Source organism: Rhynchophorus ferrugineus, unplaced genomic scaffold, assembly GCF_030347505.1.
Source record: "Rhynchophorus ferrugineus isolate W39M unplaced genomic scaffold, kcgeb_rfMv2 rfM4, whole genome shotgun sequence".
NCBI classification, from domain to species: domain Eukaryota; kingdom Metazoa; phylum Arthropoda; class Insecta; order Coleoptera; family Curculionidae; genus Rhynchophorus; species Rhynchophorus ferrugineus.
This window is the reverse complement of record NW_027472583.1, coordinates 24,738,121-24,762,220: the sequence shown is the minus strand read 5'-3', so window position 1 is coordinate 24,762,220 and position 24,100 is coordinate 24,738,121. Positions and strand designations below refer to the sequence as shown.

At 31.1% G+C, this 24,100-nt stretch overlaps 1 protein-coding gene across 1 annotated transcript; it reads left to right on the top strand.

Moving 5' to 3' along the window:
• Positions 1 to 2,306: 2,306 nt before the first annotated feature.
• Positions 2,307 to 23,181, top strand: LOC143195695 (aminopeptidase N-like). Its single transcript, XM_076403092.1, has 15 exons — positions 2,307 to 2,878; positions 2,938 to 3,142; positions 5,410 to 5,504; positions 5,998 to 6,202; positions 7,925 to 8,108; positions 9,993 to 10,149; positions 12,969 to 13,053; positions 15,378 to 15,555; positions 15,615 to 15,801; positions 17,173 to 17,453; positions 17,514 to 17,695; positions 20,633 to 20,803; positions 22,483 to 22,635; positions 22,689 to 22,767; positions 22,825 to 23,181. Exons 1-15 carry the CDS (start codon positions 2,443 to 2,445, stop codon positions 23,083 to 23,085), a joined length of 2,859 nt encoding a protein of 952 aa, XP_076259207.1. The 5' UTR covers positions 2,307 to 2,442; the 3' UTR covers positions 23,086 to 23,181.
• Positions 23,182 to 24,100: the final 919 nt, after the last annotated feature.

Below are 24,100 nucleotides of genomic sequence, written 5' to 3'. Positions count from 1 at the left end.
GTGTATAAAAGGATTAACATTCTCAAAACGAAATAATTAAGACTACCGAATACAGCACATAGTAATACTTTCCAACAACCAAATGTAGAAACCTAAATATATTTTACCAAAAGCCCAATATATTACCAGATTGTTTTTCAAATTATTAGTTAATCAATCACTATATGAGTTTAGTCTTCTCCTTTTATAAAAATGTGTTAGATATAGATATAATGTCAAAATAATATGTATTTATTCAAAATGTTGTTTTAATATTTAATTTATATTGTGTGTTTGTTTAATTGTGCCTTACTTAGAATACATTTGTTTATTTTGTTATTTTTGTTCCTTTTATTGCAATAAAAATTTGTTATGCGATATATAAATTAAATTTTTCTGCATTATTTATCTGCTCCGGAGAGTTATATAAACCAAAAGAAATAATTAATCACAACGCTTGAAATCTTATATCACATTTTCTGCTAACTACATCTTATAATTACTCTATCCTAAGAATTCATGACATTTTATTTAAACGTCCACTTTTTGGTAATGTTTTGAAATATCTGCAAAATCAAAAAATATAAAGTATACAACTATGATCATTTTTCATTCTTACCTTTACTATAGTCTTCAAACAAATCCTTTTTTCAGGTTATTTAACATAAATATCCCGTTGTACAGTTGTTGTATCTATATAATTGGTGCTACAAAATTAGAATAATTTATTAATAATTCATACCTTCTATATTTATTTACTGTCGTCTCTGTAATACCTTAGACCCCTAAACTAATTTTTATAGGTTTATTTTGATCTTTGTTTTTTAAAGAAGCAATATTTAGGGACGTTTGATTGTACTTACAACTGAACTAGTAATTTTATTTTTGGGTATGTTCGCCTTTTAAAAGTATAATTTTAACGTTGTGCATTTTTGCGATCTTACGTACGAATTAGAGAAGATAAGACATGGTCAACAAATCGTCTTACGTAATAAATGAATGGCCCCCTAACATTTGATAGATTTTATTTATATTAGAATAAGATTCAGTCGGAAATATCGTTTTTCACCATTCAATTAAGTCGTCGCTTTCGCAAAATAAAATTATTTAAAAATGAGTTAAAACTTAAAATGGATGGCGGTAAACGTTTTAGTCTACGCACTTTTTGTTATCACTCACATTTAGCTGCTTACTTAACACTTATTAATAATACTTGTTGTGTGTTTTAGTGAGATATCATCAGCACATGGAATACATGGGTAAGTTCGTGCGGTGTACAACGGCACCAAAGCGTGAAAGACGCTGTCAAGTTAAATTTAAAGGTTTTCTTGAAACTTTACTACAAGTCTACATAACACCAAAGGCCATGAAAAGTATAAAACAATATTCTTATGACAAGTGAAGATTAATCATTTGAAACCCATAATTACAACATAGAGTGAATTGTTTCTTTGCGGTGTGTGAGTCTTTCATTCGTTAATGAAACATTTTAGCTATTGACACATTATTCTGATGTTTTTGAGGTTTTGTGGAATATTGAGGATTTTGGCCAAGACCAATTTAATTTTTGTAGAAATGAAGAAATGAACAAGTCTGAAGTGTTCTTTTTTGTAACGATTATCTACGTTCAAGGTTATATTTTTACATCATTATTTAGATAATTAACGGGCTAACAATTAAAAAGCTTTAAGGTAATCATACTTTTGGCACAATAAAAGTGCTTCAGCTGTTCAATCAGCTGTTTGGTGCAAACTTTTAGAAATACCTGTTTGGAAATTACAAGTTAAGTTGTAACGCCTTGTTATATTTCAGTTGAGTATACATTAATGAGAGTTTGTAATTCCGCATTTTTACAGTCTGAGGAAATTTAAAGAGGTTAGATTAACCATAAGTTCATTCTTTCATTCGAAAATTAAGCACTAAAAGCGAGATATGAAAAAGTAGTAACTAGTTGATTAGCGATATTTAGTGGTAAAAATCATTATCAATGTTAGTTAATTATTTTCTAAAACCCGACCAGAATGGATGCAAGCAACTAACACTATATAACTAAATATAAAAACGCATCAAAATCTCGATATTGTTACTTTTAATCCACCGATATACCTAAAAATCCTGATAAGTATGGTATTTCCAATATTTTTATATTGACAGCATCCTGAAGTTAATCAATCAATTATATTATATTGAAAATCAGTAAACTCAATAGGTAATGTTATTGTCCTTTATGTTAATCCTCATCACTGAATCCGATTTTTAATTCCGATAACGGAAGATTAGATTAGAGGAACGCTGCATTAAACCAAGAGAAATGTTATAAATATAGTTTCACCTTTGTCTATATTTTATATTGTATAATATTTTAGTGTTACATTACTTCGAAAAGTATCTTGGGTCTGTTACAAGAAGTAGTGAAGTAACAAAGATAACATTCTGTGATAATTGTTTTAAAACATATCAATAATGTATTTTAAGTGTCTCTTATTAGTGGTATCATATTTTTTACACGTTGATTCAGTGCCTTTGAAGGCTATTCAAGACGAACCAACTAGTAATAGCTACAGACTGACCAAAAATGTTGGAGAAATAAAATACACACTAACATTAACGTTCCCTGAAGAAACTCTTACGGGAACTGGTGATTCATTTTCGGGAACTGTTTCTATTTCGTTTAAAGTTACTGAAGATATACAAGAGCTAAATTTGCACGTAAACACGGATTACATCGAAATTACCAGTCTGAAGTTTCAAAATTATTTAAATATTGCATATACCGTCGATGATACCACAAATATTCTATCATTGTTAGACCTGGACAAAATTGGAGGCATAAAGAAAGGTTTCACTTACACACTAATTATTGAATATAGTGGAAAAGTTAGTACGTCTGATGCGTATGGTAAGTAAATATTCCGTACGTCGTTATGATTGTAATGGAAATGTGCATTCGATTTTAAGGTATATACAAGAGAAGTTTCAAAAACGCATCGAACCAAACAGAATACGTCATCGCAACGCAATTCGAACCTTATCATGCTCGAAGAGCCTTTCCCTGCTTTGACGAACCTTCATTCAAAGGCACTTTTGATGTCACTTTCAACATACCATCCGACTTGAATTTAAATATATTAATGAATACCCAGGTTTCCTCCACAGAAAATGGGTAAGTATAATGTTTTACCACAACATAATGGTTATGGAATTATGTTGAATAAAAAAAACTAATTTTGCCAAAAAAAGTGTTTTACTATGATAGGCCGGGGACTTTTCAATTGACTTGTTACATATACATCATATAATTAAAAAAAGTGGAGTATTTGCGCTCTTTCTAATAATATTCAAACAAAACTAATCACGAATATTGGGCTTGCCTTTTAGAGGATACATTAAAAATCATCGTGGTCCGGTAGATTGATTATAGTGCGCCAGTGCGCGTGTCCCCACTGTTAAAGATATTTGAATTTTCTCAGTATTGCTTGGGACCTTACGAGTAGGGCTATATCTTATCTATAACCAAACTTCTGATATCGGCATAGTGTTAGTCTTCGAGGCGTAAAATAACTCCGAATTAGTTATTAAAATGTTCATAAGTTTTATATTAAGCTATATATACCATACATATATGTAGAAATGACTATTAAAAAAACAGTAAGAACATGACATTAATTTACGAACCATTTTAGAGGAGGTAAAAAGAAATATATAGCATATTACCAAATTTTTATATTATATTCATTTATATATTTTAAAAGTTGTGAACAACGTGAACCTTAATTATGCCATAAACTATTTACTAAATTACCATATATTTGAATAAACAATACTATAAATGTATTATATATATATATATATATATATATATATATATATATATATATATATATATATATATAAAATTTTATAACAACTTTCTTGAAGATACAGTCCTTTATACTTGTCCCACTACTTACTAATTAATTACAATATGATAAAAGTTGCAATAAAAGTAAAGAAAAATTTTCCAAATAAAGACAAGGTTCATATATTTGATTGAAAAAGGGCTCACCATTTAAAAAACACTACCCTAACTAATTAAATCAAAGACAAAGAATGAATCAAAGTACCTAAAAACGCAATGATGTTAATCTTTTGTGTTTTATTTTAGTATATATACCTTTCAACTATTTTCTGTTATTTCTGGTTTTTTCTTTGGCATATTAGTTTTTCTTATCATCAAATACAGTCCTAGCAAGTATGATTCTTTTCTAAATAGCTACCATTTCAGGATTAATAGTATGTGATATTTTCCAGCACTTACGCAATGCCTATAAACTGGGCGATTAATTAAAATAACGTAACTCTCTTGTTCCCTACTCCTGTACACCCCTAAAATTCATTCGTAAGATAATAATCATTTCGATAGTTTTATGGAAAATACTAGCTTAATAATTACTCCTTATACAGTGGTATATAAGCTTCTTGACTTCTTATTTCTGAGAAATTCTTTAAGCAATACTTTTTCTCATCGTCCTGTGGCTTCCAACTTTCAAAGCCTTACAAATTCTTAAAATATAGATTAGATTAACATCTATATTATAGATCCGACAAAGATTCTGCCTAAATTCAGTATGTATGGATACTAAAATCATTAAATTGGAGACAAAGAGAATGCAGATGATCCTTCTTATTATCGGCTTTAGTTGTGCAGCAAGCTCGTGGTGAAAACTTTCTTTCTCTTGCTACTAAGTATATCATACTACAAACTTGACATATTAATTTACTTTCACTGCAAAATTTAAGTCATTTAATTAATTTATCCTATTTGTAACAACTGAAACTAAACCTACCTTTGACTCTCCATATTTGTAAACCAGTTAAAACGCTGAAACGTTAAACTAAAAGGCCTTCTTTTTAAGTAAAAAGGAATATCGCAATATAATTTTAAAAATGCTATATCAAACACTTTAGTAGTTAAACAAATAAATGCCCAAAATTAAATCAGACCAATACCATTTATTGCCATTTCTTATGAGGAACGCTTAGCTTGCAGCAGCCTGCAGTGTTGCCAAATATAAAGCAAGAACTTGTGTTGTACTAAATAGTAAAAAAACGTATTTAATCTATTATTATTTTTTGTTTTAAGACAACATATAAAAGTTAATGTCAGAAAATCTTGTTAAAAGTATTATTTTTCTAAAATAAAATACATCCATAAAGAAAGTAACCTAGCTGTAAATTTGACAACATCGACTTTTGGCATTTCGGCTTGCGGCAAGTAGATTGCGCTGACGAATATACGGATAGTTCCGAAAGTAGCCGGATCTCCGGACCACGATGATTTTTAATGTATACTGTCTTTTAATTAGAATATGAAAAATATCACAGTTGTAATACTGATGTAGGTCGGTACAACAAAAAATTATAATCATTGCGTCATTCTTAAATTTTCAGCGTAATCAAATTTGAGCCTACCCCAGAGATGTCCTCTTATCTGTTGGCCTTTGTTATATCCAGTTTCACATCCACAAGCGGCGGAAATATCGAAGGTAAGACTCATTTAATAAGTTGAATACATATTAGTTAACCAAAAATAAAAATCGTTCGTTAATTGAAAAATATTTGCAGAACTTGTTGTTGTTGAAGAGAATTGCTTTTTCGGCCTATATTGGCTTTTTATTTGACGCTTGTATGTGCTTTTTTCTCTTTAAAAAGGGTACAATATATATTAATTAAAATATTTTCCATAATTTTTTACACATTTACCGTCATTCTGACAACATGGCAATGCAGTGTTCTAACTATCCAATCACCGTTTTTTTTCACATTTCTTGAGAGTACGTCAGTCAAGAAAAAGTTGTAATCAGATGGCGCTACCTCTGGAGATTATTAAGAAATTGAGATTTATTATTATTATTGAGATTTGAGAAAAATTGAGGCTATCGATGGACAATACTTTGAATAAAATAATATATGAAAAAAATCGAAATCGAATATAAATCGAAATTTTGAGAAAATGTAAAAAAGTTTCTATTTTTTAAGGTTCAAATATACCATATAATGTATGGTCGCGCTCAGGTACTGAATCACATAGAACTTATGCAGTGGAAAAGGGACTGGATATTTTTAAGAAACTGATCGATTACATGGATTACCAATACAGTAACGACATGACCAAAATGGATCAAGTCGCTATCCCCGATTTCAGCGCGGGAGCAATGGAAAATTGGGGTTTAATTATTTACAGGTAATGTCCATAATTTATTTTCATTTAAAAGCTTTTGATTATCAAAATTAAAATATAGTCCTTTCAATAAAACAGCCAATGCACGTCATAGATGAAGTCGAATATACTGCCAAATACAGTTTGGCCTTCGTTTTACCCTGTTCTCATTTTACCCTAGTTAGAAATAGACGTAATGCCGTCAAAACGTGTAACCGAAGCAGTCTATACAATTAGATTTGTGTTTATAACATTTTTGAGAACATTAGTGATACTATTTAGAGGTGATACAACGGAAAATGTTGTAAACCAAAATTCTAAGCTAATGCGGCAACATTACAACGTGCTGACGTCATAAATTTGGATGATGTGCATTGGCTATTTTGTTGGACAGAGTTTATACATAAAACTACACTGCAATCTTGAACTTTTCTTGCACAATTTTTAACGTTCGAACTTTTGGGTAAAATTTTTTGGGTTTCATGCATGTCTTTTCTTATCACGTGTATCCATCTTTGTGGTGGTCCTATTTGCACCGATCCTTTTACCTTTAGGATATATCAATAAATGCCAGTAATTCCACTGCAACTCATTATTTTCGTAAACAGGATTACACTAAAATGCTTTGGGTTTATTATATCATTTGTTATTTGAGGATCACTTGAATGTATCGACCCGTTTTTAAATATGTGTGCGTCTTCGGTAGTGGTTTCTCATTGACTTGGACAGTATTCAAATACTTTTTTCTAGCGAAAAAGACAATCGACGTTGTGCTACGGCTCTGTTTGTTCTAAAAGTGTTTCTTCTCTGACATTACGTCATCCTCATATACACTAATGCCAATAATAATGATGAACATAACGGTGAGAGTGTAAATTCTTAATACCCCACCACATTGAGAGGGAAATTTCTTGAGTTTGAGCCGTTGGGTCTGCTCTTCTGAAGCTTTTTGGGGGACTCAGTGAGTCCAACATCTCTAGATATACTCATACGACATGTAACGGCTTTTGCCTGTTCATCTCTGCGCCCTTGAAAGAGTATTATGGTGGAATGAATATCATCAATTGTCTTGCAATTTCGTTCAAAGTCGACTTATTTGTTATTCATATTAACTATTGACGAATTGGTCTATAATTCTTAATACCTTAATGACACGTCTGCGAGTGAGTTACTAGAATTTACTTTTTTAAATAATTTTACGTAGTTTCGATCTTTTTTTTGATCCCTGTTCTTTTATCTTCTTCTTAATCGTTCTTTTTATAATTTTTCGTAGAGAAGTGGAAATTTCACTAACTTGGGCGATTTGACTTCAGATATTTGTGTCGCTTTCTTCTCTTGTATTAATTTATTAATGAAAAAATTATTGAGGCTAATGGATATTATTTTAAGGTATTTTTGTCTATGGTGTGATGTCATTGGTATAATTGTCACACTGTATTATGTTTCTTAGAAGTTACAGTTATAATAACTACCTATAGTTATAATCAGTATTAGTTAATCAGTTATAATTAGTATTAGTAACCTTTTTCTATATGGATTCTCTTTGAAATACTATCCATTACTGCGCGTGTAGCATTCTGGTTGAAAGCTATTCCAATATTTCAGAGGTATCCGATAATTATAAAGACAAAAAGTTTTTCGGACATTTTGATGTGACTGAAACTGAATTATATATTTTTGTGATATTAATATGTATATTTGGATGTACATAGTATCTATATTTAACTAGCTTATTATTGTTTTCAGTGAAAGAGCCTTACTTTGGAACAGCGAGCAGTCATCACTTCAAGACAAACAGCGTGTAGCAACTACTATCGCTCACGAATTAGCTCATCAATGGTTCGGTAACCTAATTACATGTGATTGGTGGTCAGTTACATTCCTGAATGAAGGATTTGCCACTTATTTTGAATATTTCATCTTAAACGAGGTAAGAAGACAATATAAAATATATATTATACAAATCGAATGAAATAAGTTAGATGATGTTTAAACTCAAAATGTTTAAACTCTTTTCAAATAATGATTATCACTTTATATATAGTTACTGATGTTAAATTACAATGGCATGTTATGTGATTTAGTCTCACGCCTAAGTAATAACACTTTATTATTAAGGTGTTCGTTATTTTAAGCAGGCAAAGTACTAGGCGATAAAACTGGGCTAAGTAAACCTGGGTCTTAAACAGAAATATCGCATTGTGAAAATAGAAATATTTTCTTATGATCAAGAGACTGATTATTCTCTTTGTAAGGCGGTTATGAAAACAAATCGATTAAAATACCAAAACTCACCGATTGGAAGATACGATTACAAACATAACAACTTCAAAGAGAAAAATTTCAGTATCGAAAAGGCGTTAAACAATATTTTTGTATGAAGCCTATTTAGATGGATATATCACAAAGTCACATTTTACTTGTGATATATCGTTGCCATATTATTGCAAAAAAAGCAAACAAATAAATATGAAGCAATAAGGTTACATTTGTTGATGTTTAAACGGTTCAAGAGGAAACTAAACAGTTTTTAAAAAAATACCAAGAGTATTACAACTACACGACAATGGTGGACTTAAGAGGAGTTTAAAGAGACAACTCTTTGAACTGGTATATTTAAGCTATGTTTGAAGGGCACCTGTTGGAGTATATCTATCAAAGGCTATTTAAGTTTAAATTATCATGTGTTTTTAAAATAAAAAAAAATCGTTCAAACCCGACTCTTGGGCCGACGTTTGGTGGACAAATCATCATGTCAATCATCACATGTTCGATAAACAATCAGCTAACCACACGTCAAAAAAATGCCAACTTAGCCGAGAGAACCCGAGCAAATACACATAAGATTTAACTTATCATGAGCTTAAAAACAATGACTATTAACGACGTTTGTATGTTCACTGACCTTTGGAGAGTTTGGAAGATTCGGAATGTTGGCTGAACAATCATCTTTAGCCAGGAGGGGCATTTTTGGATGAATATCCTTCTTAATGTGACAATTATGAGATATGGAGTGATGCTTACACACGAGGCTTACCAGGTGGAAAAACCTAATCTGAAAGAATGTTGAAAGTTTACTTAGAAATAACGTAATCTTTAGTTCAGAAGCACATTTTTATTTAGAATATATATAAACAAGTATTAAGTCCTAAAAAACTAGAAAAGAGACACGAAAGTTTGTTACACAGTCTAATTGTAATTGTTATATCTGCTGGATATAAAAAATTGATTGTTATTTGTTTCACTCCTATTATAGAGTTTATAGAGTTGTTTTAATAGGGGAACATGCTTTATCGGCCCATTTTAAAGTTTCCAAGTATGTTTTCATCGTTTTTCAACATGCGTTCGAGCGTTGTCAGGCTGAATAGTAATATTGTTTGTCTTTGCTCGTATCCTGGCTATTTTCCGCCCAGTGGTTGGCTCAAACACATCAGTTTCAGTCGATAGTGATCGACATTAATAGTTTCATCGAGTAATACCTTCAAATCCCCGTTTTCAAACTTTTTTGGCTGTCCAGAACGTTCTTTGTTCTCGGTGTCAAAATCACCATTTTTAAAAGCAGAATTCACATGTTGAAATTCATTAACGCAGTATTCAATGACCTTAAGCCACCTTTTTTTATAAATTGAATTAAAAAAGTTAAACTCCTCGCAAATGCGATTTACTCGGTATACTTTGACGAAATGACATACTAAAAAGTGAAGGCTTTAAAATTAATTTATATGTTTGATATGTTTAGCTCTTTAGATACATTGCAAAATTAAAATTAAAAGTTGTTACACTGCTCCTTAAAAATAATCTTTAAAATTTTAAGGTGGAAACGGCATGGGAACTGGACAAACAGTTTGTGGTAAGCATCATACAACCAGTGATGGAGCTTGATTCATGGGAGTATTCAAAAGCTTTGCAATCAGAGACGAATACTCAATCAGAAATTAGTGATAAATTTGGTCAAATATCTTATTATAAAGGTAAGTATTTTAAATTAAGACGCCGTATTAAATTTTATAATATTTTGAAAGTGTTTTAACGTTTTTGAGGCTTAATGATAAATAACATTTTGAATTACATTTAATTCACCGTGAATATATTGTTATTTATTATTTGGCATGCACTAGAAATGACATTTTATATAATAATTATTCAAAATTCACTTGTTTAATTTAAAAATACTGTTCATGTCACCATATCGTAACTTATATTGCTCTAAGAATGCTTTGGTTGTCAAAAAGGTTGGGGATAAAAGGTATTATAGGACATGAGTGCAGCTCAAGTGTTTAAATAACTTATGGACAAGTTAAGAATTGGTTCACCATCAGTAGGAAATCTTTGTTATAGCTTAGGCATTTTTTAAACAGAAGGAATATTGCCATTAAATGAAATTACTGAATATTACGATACAAAAAGAAATAATTACAACCACAAGCTTATTATCTAAATTTAGCGGGATCAACAGGGATTAGTTTATTGGGAGATATTAAAATTGAATACAACACACTAATGCCTGTCAACATCAAACGTTGGAAAATAGCTACAACTTATATACAAATATATAAATGATAATAATTAACATATAAATACAAAATAACATATGTTAATTAATTGCTCTTGCAAACCAGGGAAGAGTGAACAAAAGGATAAGTAACATTTGAGAAATACGAAAATGGGTACATTTCAGTCCTTAATCTATAAGTTGATACTCTAAAAATCGACATGGTCGATGAATGATGAACCTCTATTGACTGAAATGTCTTTCCTTGTCCTAATCAATTTTTGTCAATAATATCTATTTAAACAAAAAACTGATACGAACTGATTTGTGGACTCAATATGATTAATTAAAATAAATCTGGCAATATATATAATCAAACACTTCTAAATTATGTCTAAGTTGTCAGTTAATCTATTGTGATTAATCGTATTTTTTAGATAAATCCAAGCTTGATTGTTTTGTATTATTCTAGTAATCTATGTGCGAGTATTGTTTATCACTATCTTTAGATTATGCTTTGTCTAATATATTTGGTTTTTTTTAATACTAAAGGGATATGCAAGATGTATTCCAAAATAAAATATTTTCTATTTATAAAATAATAATGTATACTTGCTACTCCTACAAAAATTATGTACTTTTTATTTTTTTAATTTTATTTTATTGCACTGTTGCTTTAGTTTGATTGATTAGGGGCCATTAATGTATTGCGTAAGACGATTTTGGGGGAGGAGGTCACAAATGTCGTAACATTTCTTACCTAAATATATATTATAAAATTATAAAATAATAATAAATATTAAACAGCCAGCTTGATTGGGTAGTGATGAAGGCTCTAAGAGGATCCTAATAGTGCAGGTTCGAATCCTGACGGGGTATGGCCGTAAACTTGTGTTTGTGATTCAAGAAGGAAAATGAGTGACGTTAGTAAATTGGCTGGGTAAGAATGGATGTTATCAGGGGTTCGGACGATCTCCAAATTGGTCAATCGCCAATGGGTACGTTTAGTGTCTACATTTGGTAAAAAGGAGACTGTAAAATGAAAAAAAAAATTAAACATGAGGTCGCGGCCTATTCTTATATTTTCTTACGTAGGCGAAAGAGAGGGTCAAAACTGCCAAAAATCGTCTTACGCTTATAACTGGTCAATTGAAAAGTCCCCGGCTTACCATAGTAAAACACTTTTTTTGGCAAAATTAGTTTTTTTTATTCAACATAATTCCCTTCAAGGGTGATACACTGATTTTAGCAACTGTCCAACTTTTCGATACTATTTTTGTAGTACGATTATGTCTAAGAAGAGGCCATCACCTATTCATTCGATGAAAATTTCTTCAAAGAAAGCAGGAAAGAGTCGCTATGACCAGATCTGGAGAACTGTGTGTATGAGGAAGCAATTCGAAGCCCAATTCATGGATTTTTTCAATCGGTTTCACTGACTTGTGACAGGGTGATGGGGTGACAATGTCTTGGTGAAACAGCACTTGCTTTTTCTTCAAATGTGACCGTTTTTCGCCGATTTCGTCCTTCAAACGGTTCAATAACGCTATGTAATAGTCGGTGTTGATAGCCCTTCCTTTTTCAAGGAAGTCAATGAAAATTATTCCATGCGCATTCCAAAATACAGACGCCATAACCTTGCCAGCCGACTGTTGCGTTTTCCCGGGTTCGGATTTGTTTTTGCTTCAATTATATTTTTTCCCTTCAAAAAGCAATATTTGACCAACACGCCAAATTCCTTTTTATCCATTTTTTTCACAGTAACAAAAGGTACTTCACTCGAAATGCTATAATTCACAAACTAATGATCCGACAGCTGTCAAATTTATACACGCATATTTTGAGGGTTAGGGCTAACTAAAAAAGTCTAGATTTAATTCTAGTGACGCCATCTATGTGTCAGACCGGGGACTTTTCAATTGGCCTGTTAAATACGTTAAAAGGCACCGTCGATGCAACAAATACACTACAGGAATCTGTACGCAGGATGAACTTTTAATAGAGACTAGAACGGTTAATTTATCGTCAATTAGTGAAATAACATAATCTAGATCTGTTTGTTATAATATCTTAATAAGAGGTTTCGAATTTCAGGGATATTTGTTGCAAAGCGATAATTGTTGCCGTGGAAATTTCATTTTGGATTTACGGTGACTTTTTAAGAAAGTATATTTTCATGCACTACGCTAATGTTGGATGCCCTTATTTTATTTTATAATGTATCTCTTAGGATGCATCATATAGGATTAATTAAAATTATTTTATGTTTCATTAATTCGATTTTAAAAATTATTTCAGGTGGTAGTATAATCAGAATGGTATCACATATTATGGGATTGAGTGATTTTAAAAGCGGTATTCAGTCTTATGTTAATTCTGAAGGGTAAGTGTATATAAGAGCTTCACTTTATGTTAACTCAATAGCTGATACAAGTCATTAACAACTCTAACAATATCGGATTAAAATAAATCAATTTGTTTTAAAGGGATATATTTTATATAACAGGCTTATGTTTAAATCAATTTACGTTTTTTTTTGTATAGTTTTTAGAGCTAATTTTGAATTGAGATATATGTTCAGGTTTTTCAACCAAAGCAACTTTCTTATAGATTTGAAAAACTAATCATTCATATATGAGTCGTTTTGATCGATGACTAATTTGCCTTTTGCTGTTAATAACATACTCCCGGCATTATAAAATTCCTGCCCTTTCAGGGCGAAAAATCGAAACAAATGCTTTTAACTGAACCAACCACTCAGTGTCATAAAAGGTGCCTTTTATGTTGATACTTATTTAATGCCATTATTATTGATTCATTTTGATCGTTTTTGTGGTTATTGACTTTACAGAATCGAATTAATTGACTACGATCTTTTTCACTCATTATTATTGTATGTGATTATGATTCATAAATGGAATCCACTCCTTTAAATACTCCACTCTTAATTTATGTGCAAGTCTTTTGGTATTCAGTGTTATGTAAATAGTTTAAAACTTTGTGATCAATGTTTAATTTGATTAATAAAAATTTCATTAATATTCATTTTAAAATATTGACTGCTCAGGTTCATCAGTTCAGTCATTACTTCATCTTTAACATTGCACTTTCTATGATGAAAGCATTTTCCCATTTTCGCAAGTAAAAAAATCAAGATATGACAAAAATTAATTTCTGGTATCTCCATTTTCAAAGCACAATAACTTTTGGCTGAGTAAACAAATCACACTACCCTTATATATAAAATATAATATGGATTCATTGAATAAATATAACTAAAGACTTGCGACTTTAAAGCTATATATTGGAAAAAGCGAAATATACACTATATACGATATACGTATTAGGATTACTATTTATATATACGTACTATACACCAATATATTTCCGAACATATGTTTTAACAAATTTTCATCATGTTTTTAGTGATAATTTAGTGATAATCAATAATGAAATTGAGTGACATCCGTTACAAATAAATATTGTTAATATTGAATTTAAAATAATATTATTAGTTCTCAACATCATTTTTATGATTATCATGAACAATACTTATTGATATTAGATAGGTGCTTGCTTGTATTCTAATGTTTTTCACTTTACTTACTCATTTATTAAGAAAAAATGGCATAATATATATTAATCAAAATATCGTCCATAATTTTGTACAACTTTTTCCCATCTTTTTGGCAATATGGCCTTGTCTAAAGAACGAAGAACTTTCTATTCGAGTTGTAGCAGTGCAACCTTCCCAATTCTTTCAACGTGTGGGCTAGCATTGTTATGTAATAAGATGATGTTGCATCTGTTACTCGTTACTGCTGGTACTTTTTACAACAATACGTTACTCATTTGGTTTAATTGGCATTGGCAGACATGCCACAGTTGCATGAAATGGTTGCAGTACCAGTTTCATTCGGTTTGAGTAACTTGTAATATACTTCATCTTGCTGATCCCATATCTAGAGAATGACTTTATGGTCATGAATATTCCGCTTCGGTGTCGATATGGATAGCTCTCCTGGACGAACGCGTAACTTTTTTAAATTAGACTTGTTGCAGTAGATTTATTTTTCATTGCCAGTTGCAATATGTTACAGAAAGCTCTTCTTTTTGCCTGACAGGCACTGAAACCATAATGTCGAAAGGGTTCGTAAACTTCAATTAATTTCTTGTGGTATAGCGGTTTTCCTTTGTTTTCAATCTTTTCCATTGCATTTAAAGCTTTAGAAATACTTAACACGTCAATTTCAAATCTGTCTGAAGAATCTTTGAGCTTTTGAGCTGGTTTTTTTGTCCAATAAGTATTGTAATTAATTATCTTTGGATTTTTTATACTCTAATCCGTTATTTGTCACTACCATCAAATTTTTCACTTTTAACTGAATTGAATTGACTCCAAAACTGATAATTGGAATATGGTAAAGCAGCATCACCATAAGTTTCTAAAAGTGTTTGAGCGTGGGGTTCGACGGCAGATTCTTGCAAATTAATCAACAAAGTTAATGAATCTTGAAAATTCTTGTTGCATATAGAATGATTTGGACGTTTGTATACACTGAATGGTTCAATAATACTAAATGGAAGACTGTTATTTTATATTACCGATAAAAGTACATGCATGCACTTAGTAGTTAATTGATGCACTGTTCTTGAGAATGTGTTAAATTCTTGACAGTGTTCATGCTTTTATTACATTTTTGCTAGGCTACAACATTCCACGGCAATACCGTCACAGTTATGGACAATACTCGGTGAAAAAGTTGATACCTCTTATTCCCAATTACCTGGAACCTTTTCGGAGGTCATGCAAAACTGGATAGAGAAACCTGGATATCCTCTGTTGACCGTCACTCTTTCCAACAATGAACTCACTGTAAAACAAGTAAATATATATAGTATTTTAAAACGGCAACTATTTGGTTTTAACTATTTGAATTCCAGCAAAATTTCCATTACGACAACAGCAGTAATGATGCTAAATGGAACGTTCCGATATTTTTGGTGGATTCAACCACGTCGAGCAATCCCTCGACTCAACCACATACATGGTTGAAAACATCCGATACTGATGTCAAAATAACACTGGCGGAGAATGCTGATTGGGTCATATTAAATACTGATCAAGCAGGTAATTATGATTAATTTTTTATTATATGCACCTAACTACACAACACTACACAAGATCAGATGGTTTGATTCTGGTGTGTTGGTATTAGGTTTTTTTCTCTCAATGACAATTATGTATTGAATATAATATTTTTCAAATATCTGCTACGGCTTCTCAAGTGCTAGGGATTCTAACAATTCAATTTCAATTTAATTTGAAATATATATGCGGCTGAATTTGATCAACAGCTTGTGTTTTAAGGGTATTAATTGAATTCGATTTATAGTTGTAGATTTGTGAGTTCGGAGAACTCGACAAGAACTATTGTAGTGAGTTTTGAGTTGTATGATCTTGGTAGCTAAGCATCCGCATCTGCCGGTTCAAAATCTACGCCAAAACTGTAACTTTTTGGGGATGCTTTGCTACCAGGTCTACCCCGTGTGGGGTTGTGTCATTCAACATATTACAATTATGTTTGTTAACATATTCATTTCTATTCCATTTGGCTATTTTTCCTTATTTTATCTTCTCCTGTTCTTGTCTCCAACAAATCTTGTTTCACTTCATCCAAATGTCTGAATCTTGGTCTTAATCAATATTTGCAAACACTTTACCGCTCTGTTGTCTTATTTGTCTTATGTTATCTATTTAATAAAATGTATATTAATATTTGATCTGTCATTCTTATTCTGAACTCAGTTATTTTTGTTAGTATCAGTATGCATCTTAACATTTCTTTCTACTTCTGTAATTATTTTGTGGGTTATTTCTGTCCCTCTGTGCTTGTCTCTATTGACGATTGACGTACAAGACGTTTTCCTCTCTGAATAATCTTGAAGGTTAAACGCTTCGAAACTCAGTGAATGATATGTTACTGTTGCTGTTTATTATTATTGTTATTGTGAGCAGATTTACAAACATATTTTCTTCCAATCTGCCGCATCTTTAGCTGATTATTCATGGAACTGACTGTTTCTATTTTGTCTATCAAATATTGGACAGCTGACTGGACTACCGCGTCTGTTATAAACGTGGTCGTTTTACTGAACTGTGTAACTGGCTACGGTTATTTGAAAGAGAATGAAAGAGCATCAGTAACTGAATAAAAAAACAATAGGGTAAAGATACCCCGTTAAAACGTTCCCGTTTCCCGTCGCGGACTATAAATGATCTCCTGTTCGCACCTAGTAGAGCTCCTGGTAAAGCTTGAAATTGCGCTTGCAATCTTTAAACTCACCTTTTTGCACAATATCGTAATAGTCATGATGGGCACTTAACAGCTTGGTAATGTTAGAGTGAAAGCGTTACCTTTTTTATTTTCTGGTTACTTTTAATTAAGGATTCCTTTAAATTAAATATTACCACTTATATATTCTTTAAATTTAATTTTAGGTTATTATCGCGTATCGTACGATGACGATTTATGGACCAAAATAACCAACGCTTTAACAAAAGACGATTTCGGTGGTATATCCGCTTTGAGTAGATCAGGGCTCGTGGACGATCTATTTAACTTAGCCAGGGCCAAGAAAATACCCTACTCAACTGTGTTCTCGCGCTTGGACTTCTTGAAGAAGGATGTTTCGTATTATTCATGGGTACCGGCTTTCAAGGGTTTTAATTATATCAACCAGAAAGTAGAGGACGGAACTGATTTAAAAGAAGCTCTAAAGGTTTGTTCACATTATCTGTTTGTAGCAAACCTATTTTATTTCAAGGTAATTGTTTTTTAGAATCACATATTGTCTTTGCTGGACGCTTTATATAAAGATTCGCCTTTAAGTCTGAGTGAAGCGAACAGTCATATTAAGGCTTTCACAAAAGTTCTGGCAAGTAGTTGGGCTTGTGGATTAGGCCACGAAGGTTGTTTACAGGAAGCCAACAGTTTATTCAAGGAATATAAAAACAATCAAGTGTAAGTTAATAAAATATTATTACTAGTAGAAAATTGATAGATGATTTGATCACTTCTTTCGACTCGAAATACGCGAGAAGTTGAAGAAAATGATAAATAATATTTTTATTAATATTTATTATACCAACTATTCACTATAAATTAATTTTTAAAAGTGATAAATCATCTGAATATGTGCAAACGCCTAATAAGCTTTTGCAAGTTATAAGTCTGGAATCGGACAATGTGTTTTTTAATATTTTAGTTATACATATGTCAGCTTTACTTTTTTTCGGGGCGAATGCTCAGACGACAATATTACAATAGAAATAAGTAGCTATATATTGTAAATGAAAGTAAATTTTGATATAATATCACGGATGAAGTACAATATTTGACATTGGAATCCAATCGAACATACACGATCAAAGAGTGAAATATTTAATTAGCTCATTTTCTGTTACTATAATACCTTATTTAGTCTTTGTTCCTGTTGACAATTCCAGAAGTTGTGAATTTAATACATATTTTATACATACTAGTAATTGTCATAATAATGTTTGAAATATTTTCAAATGTTCAGCTTGGCTGGAAACCCATTATTCTGTTTAGACAATGAAGAGGCAAAACTGAGGATGAAACAAATGAGACAAAGTGACGAAACAAAGTTATTAAATAATAATGGTAATTGATCAATAATAATCATTAATTTTTTTAATTAATTACATTTTACATTAGGTATGCTTAGTACAATCTTAATTTACAAATTAATTTATTACTACTGTTCTGTTGTACTTGCATTATTATTACACAAGTAATGTGAGGACGGGATTCATACATCAGTCATCATTTCCCAAATTAAAATAAAATAATCCAATTAAGCTAAAGTTAAAAGTAGACTTATACACTAAACAAGTTCGTGTGGTTTGCTTCGCTTCAATCTTCTGATTTCCTGCGCGTTGTCCAGTAGCTGTATTGCTTCCACTTTGCTGTGATTTAGCAACCTTATTTCATGGCTTAAGGCGAAATCTTCGATCACTTCGTGAAGCTCTTCGTTGGTTACGTAGTGATAAGCATTGGCAATAAATCGTAGAACTTTGTTTTGTGTACGTTGGAGTACTAATTGATTTGATGTCTTGGTATAACCTTATGTTTGCACGCTATAGGCCCAAAGTGGTTTTATGATTGAGTGATAAACCAATATCTTTGATTTTAGGTCAAGTTGAAAGTGTCTTCCGATTAACCAGCACAATTGCTTGACTCTGAGTCTAGTTTGCTCTGCTTTTTGTCTAACATGGGGAACTTGTGGGACCTCCAGGAATATGGCAGGGCAGTATTTATTTTCTTCGAATGCCTTTTCAGCAACCGTTGTTACTCTGTGGATTTGGTCGATTGTCAAGTGGTGATGTCGAAATAAAAACTAGAAATCTGGTATTTTTATAATTGGTTTAATACGTTTTAACAGCAGTTTCTCAATTAATTTTGATATCGCAGATAGCAACGAAATAGGCTTGTAAGATCCGGTTTGTTAATCTCTTAATAACCCATGTGAAATATCATAAATTCAAGGAGCCTTTTTAGGATTGAGGTTATTGCCAATTTCTGCGGTAACTTCGTTTTGAGAAATCAGATTTACAGCTACATCGGGCTGGTAAACATAATTTATATCTATTGTAGATTCTATATAATTTTAATTCTCAGTTTGCTAAATGTTCTGCGAATAATTCAGCCTTTTCATAGTTGCATTGGACCTATTCATTTTGATCATTTTTAACAGGCGGTAATAATTCTTTTGAATCTCTGAGTTGCTTTCCATAGCGAGTTATCTTTGTCTCTTTCCAGGATTAATTCACTTACATATTTTATGAAGCAACTCTGTTTATATTCTTTAATCTGTGATTTGTCTGATTATTAATTCTTATTAATTAATTCTACAACATTTATGCTTTTGTGCCGTACTCTTCTAGCTTTTCTAGCTCATATTCTGATTTTTCTCTTGTTGTCGGGGTAATAATATTCATTAATAGGTAATAATCAATAATGGGCGAATTGGACAATGAAGAGAGGCTGAAGAAAAAAGGCAGCACCTAAAATTTTAGGAAAACTGCTTTCATAGCAGTGCAAGGTCAGCACTATATGAACGTGTGAGCACAAAATGAACACCCCAGCAACGGAAAATACTCCAGTAAAAGGGATAGCACTTATGAGAACGAAAGGCACTACCAATTAAATCAAGCTGAAAATAGCTTGTAGCTAAACAACTTAATCCTACAGAAAAACTTGTCAAAGGAAGCATTCTGGAAAAGGATTTAGAATCACACTCAAGTTCGAGAAGGTCCAAAATTAATTAAGCCAACTATGGCCTTGACTTTCAATATGAAAATTGACAAACAACAGTGTATTTGAAAACACAAATGACATTATCATGAATGTACGAGCTGTATGAATACTTATTGTGGAAATATTATAGAAGGCTAATGTGTAACATCTTTTTTCGTAACTATAAAATAACTGAAAATAGACGTTAAAGATATAACATCAGTGTCTTATCGACCAAAACCATTGATAAAACTCAATCATTGGCAACAGTTATTGATATACAAGTAAGACAAGCAAAGAGAATGATAAGAAAGATTATTAGTATATAGAGAGTCATATTCAATGAACACAATGAGAGAAGATGGACAGAACAATTTGAAAAAGTAGAGCATAATATGGACATTTTTTAGAGAGAAAAAGGACCAATAACGAAAGATAGACTAATCAAAAGAATGACAATAAATCTAACATATAATAATATACTTTAATACTATATTTTTAATTCGCGTTATATTGTCGGATGTTTCATTGTTTAATCGATTTTTACTAATTGCATTTTATCAATTAGATTTTGGATATAAATTCTAAATACATTTTATTTTTCTATAACTATATTAACATATAACATTTTTATTTCAGAATAGATCAAGATATTCGTAGTGTCGTGTTTTGTAATGCTCTCAGATACAGTAAAGACAGCACGGACTACGACTTTATGTGGACTGCTTATAACAACGCTAATTCTGCTAATGAGCAATCAACTATATTGACGGCACTAGGCTGTATAACCGACAAAAGCATATTAAAAGAGTAAGTATTATTGATTCCATAGATTGATTAATGAAATAACAAAATATAACTATTGATTATAATTTTAATTAGAATAAAAAGGACTCTTAAATGACTTTTGATTATTGAATTTCTGAATTGAATTTTGATGTTAAAATTTTTATATGTGGTACTCTATAATGGACGCAAAAAATTCTTGAATAAATAAGATAGTTCTGTTTGTGCATCGAACATCGTTTATCCTCGGGAAATGTACCGCAACACTTGACAAAATCGAAAAGAAAAGTAATGTAATTGTTAGATACTGTTCAATATGAAATCGACCTCTTGCATTTGGCCGTGTTTTAACATATTTTCATATTGTACATTTATCCAATAACCAGAATTTAATTAAGTTAATAACAATAAGTTAAGTCAGAATGTTAGTTGACTTCGTTCTTTTTATGTCCTTTAATCTTCAAAGTCAAGCGCTTTAGATGGGTTACCCCTATTTCTTTTAATCTAAATATTCTATTTTGTGTGTTAGGACGTGTGCATGGTCTTTAGTTTTTTTAAACGAAACTGACATCAAAGCTGTTTTAAGTTACTTGCTGTCTTACTACATGTACAGTTCTATTATAACACACATATTTGTTTAAACTAAGTTATATGCAAGAATTGTATCGTATTACGTATCAAGTACTATGATATGATAATGAACGTGATGGTATCTGATAAAGATGTAGTGATTATAATGATGAATGAAAAATAACGAGCTTCTCCAAGTTAATATACTCCTCACTAACATATTCTAACAAGACACATATGCGCGAGCACCTAAATAAGGAAGAAAAATTCTAATTAATTCCTTCCTAATTGATAAGATTAGATCACAAATTAGATTATTGAATTTATAGATCTTGAAATTAACGCACATTTCCTAACATATTTGGGTCAATGTTTTCTTTCTTTTATGCCATAGTTAAAATGAAGGTTTGTTATATTTTACATATCAGTTACATATAATTAACATTATAAAAGACTTTTTTTTGTACACTATGCCTTCCTATTTTTTAAAATAGGCTTCTGAAAGCAGAAAGTGTCAAATTTCAGTTTTGCTACAAAATTTATACCTCGAGCCACCTGGTGGCATATTAAATAACTAAAACACTGTATCGCATGCGCTCATTTAAGATACCCTTCTAAATTTTCAATATTTTGTGGCTTGAATGGAAGGTTCTGCTTAGCAGGCACACAATGTCGAAATGCTGAAGAAGTGTGGAGAAGTATTATTAGAATTTTGCTACACCAGCATCCAAAAACATGTGAAAAAGTTGTATAAAATGATCAAAAATATTTTAGTTGATATATATTCTATCAATCTTTCTCAATAAATAGAAGAAAATTATCAGAGTACTTCAAAATCCCGAATTTGCATCATTTCTGAACCCATTTGTCCTATTCTTTTTGACTGTGTTTGTAATTGTTAACATAAGGTTTGCAAGAAAGGAAATTTTTGAAATCATACGGAAAAGCTAACAATTTTATTTAAAACAACTGAGTTAGCGAGTGGATGTGACAGTAGAGAGTTTTCAAAAATATTGACAAAATTGACAGATCGAAGGCGCTTTTAATAAGCACACTACTTGATTTTTTGGGTCTTTTATATAAACATTTATTTTTGTATCAAATGTTCATTACTGATATCGTTGGTGTTTTAGCTATTTACAGGAAACTATTAAGAACACTGATGAGTCGAGGATCCAGTATCAAGACGTTTTTACCGTGTTTTCGGCGGTCTATAGTGGATCGTTAATTGGTGTTGATGTAGCTTTAGACTTTTTCCGAGACAATTACGATGCCATCGTTGAAAAGTATGAACATCTTAAATTAAACACATCAGAAATTAATTGGTTGATTATTTCAGATACACGCCAGTGAATTATCAAAGTAAATTGTTAAAAGGAATAGCTGAGAAACTAACCACTCAAGAGCAAATTAATAAGGTAAGCATAACGATGGTATCACACAATGTTATATATGCAACGAGACTTTTATTTTAGCTTAATAACATTATATCAACTCACTCGATATATTCCGAAGAATTGAAGGATGCTGCCCAGGAAGCTTTGACGTCAGCTAATTCTAATTTGCAGTGGATTAAAGAGCACGAAACTGATCTGTTGAATTACTATGGTATTAATGATGACGATGACGGAGGTGATAATAATGGGGGAAAACCTAACAATGCTGTTATATCAACCATTAATATGTTTATTCTTTTGCTAACTTCGAGTATTTTGACGTTACAATATGTAATATAAATCTTGTTATATAGGAGTTAATTTATGTCAGATTAATTATTGAGTTTTAAATATTTTGATTATTGGTAATAATAAGCTACTTTGATATAATATAAATGTGTTTTTATTTTATTTGTGTGTGTTTACTTTACTCACTTAAGCAATACTTAGAACAAATATTTAATTTTTTTAAATCTTCCCTAATATATATTTAAATAGTTGAATAATAAACTATAGTCTATCCAAAGTAGCAGTGAACTCACATCATCAAGATGTATAATGTATTGCCTATTGCAGTTTGTACATATTGTTTTATTATTCTAGTTAAAAATATATACAATGACAATGATGTCTTGATTGTTTGACTTATCAGACATACAATGATGTCTGATAAGTAACCGAATGACCCCGCAGAAGTCATTCGATTGTCAAATGTCTGCAAAATTATTCAATACATTAGTATTAAGAGGTTATAAACCGGCAGACGTTGTTTTGGTGTTTTAGTTGTTCCGATAAATTTCAAATTTCTGCTTAATATTTTTGATTATTCTGTCAGAAACAGATTAAGTCTCTAGTGAAGTTTGGATTCATCGAATAGAAAGTATCTACATACCTTAATTTAATTCTTTTCAGGGTTAAATTTATGAAATGTATAAAACGGTAAGTAGTTTCTTAACACAAATATAATATAATATAATTAATTTCGGAGGAAAGTGTTAATTTTGAAAATATCCATAGAAAACTTAGGGATATGCAGCTCTTCGAGGGGTATAAGTCATTACTTTAAATACTGTTAGGAAACATAGGATTTAAATATTATAAAGGTAACCGATGAAGAGGTCCAATGCACCTTTTAATCATTGCCTTTTAAAAAATTTGTGTTTAGACATAGGTATTTCAAAATGGAGCACTAAGCCACCCTTGGCAAGATGTTAACAATAAGAGTGTAAAGAAAACAAAAGTTGATGGTAAAAGGCAAAAATTAGATATATCGTTGTTCATGTCTGAAAGAGGAATTTAACAAAAAGCTTCCAAT

Coding starts and splice junctions, on each gene's coding strand:
- LOC143195695 (XM_076403092.1), top strand. CDS start 2,443: ATGTATTTTAAGTGTCTCTTATTAGTGGTATCATATTTTTTACACGTT. Junction 10,150..12,968: donor TCAAATATCTTATTATAAAG/GTAAGTATTTTA, acceptor AAATTATTTCAG/GTGGTAGTATAATCAGAATG. Junction 17,696..20,632: donor GAATATAAAAACAATCAAGT/GTAAGTTAATAA, acceptor TTTTTATTTCAG/AATAGATCAAGATATTCGTA.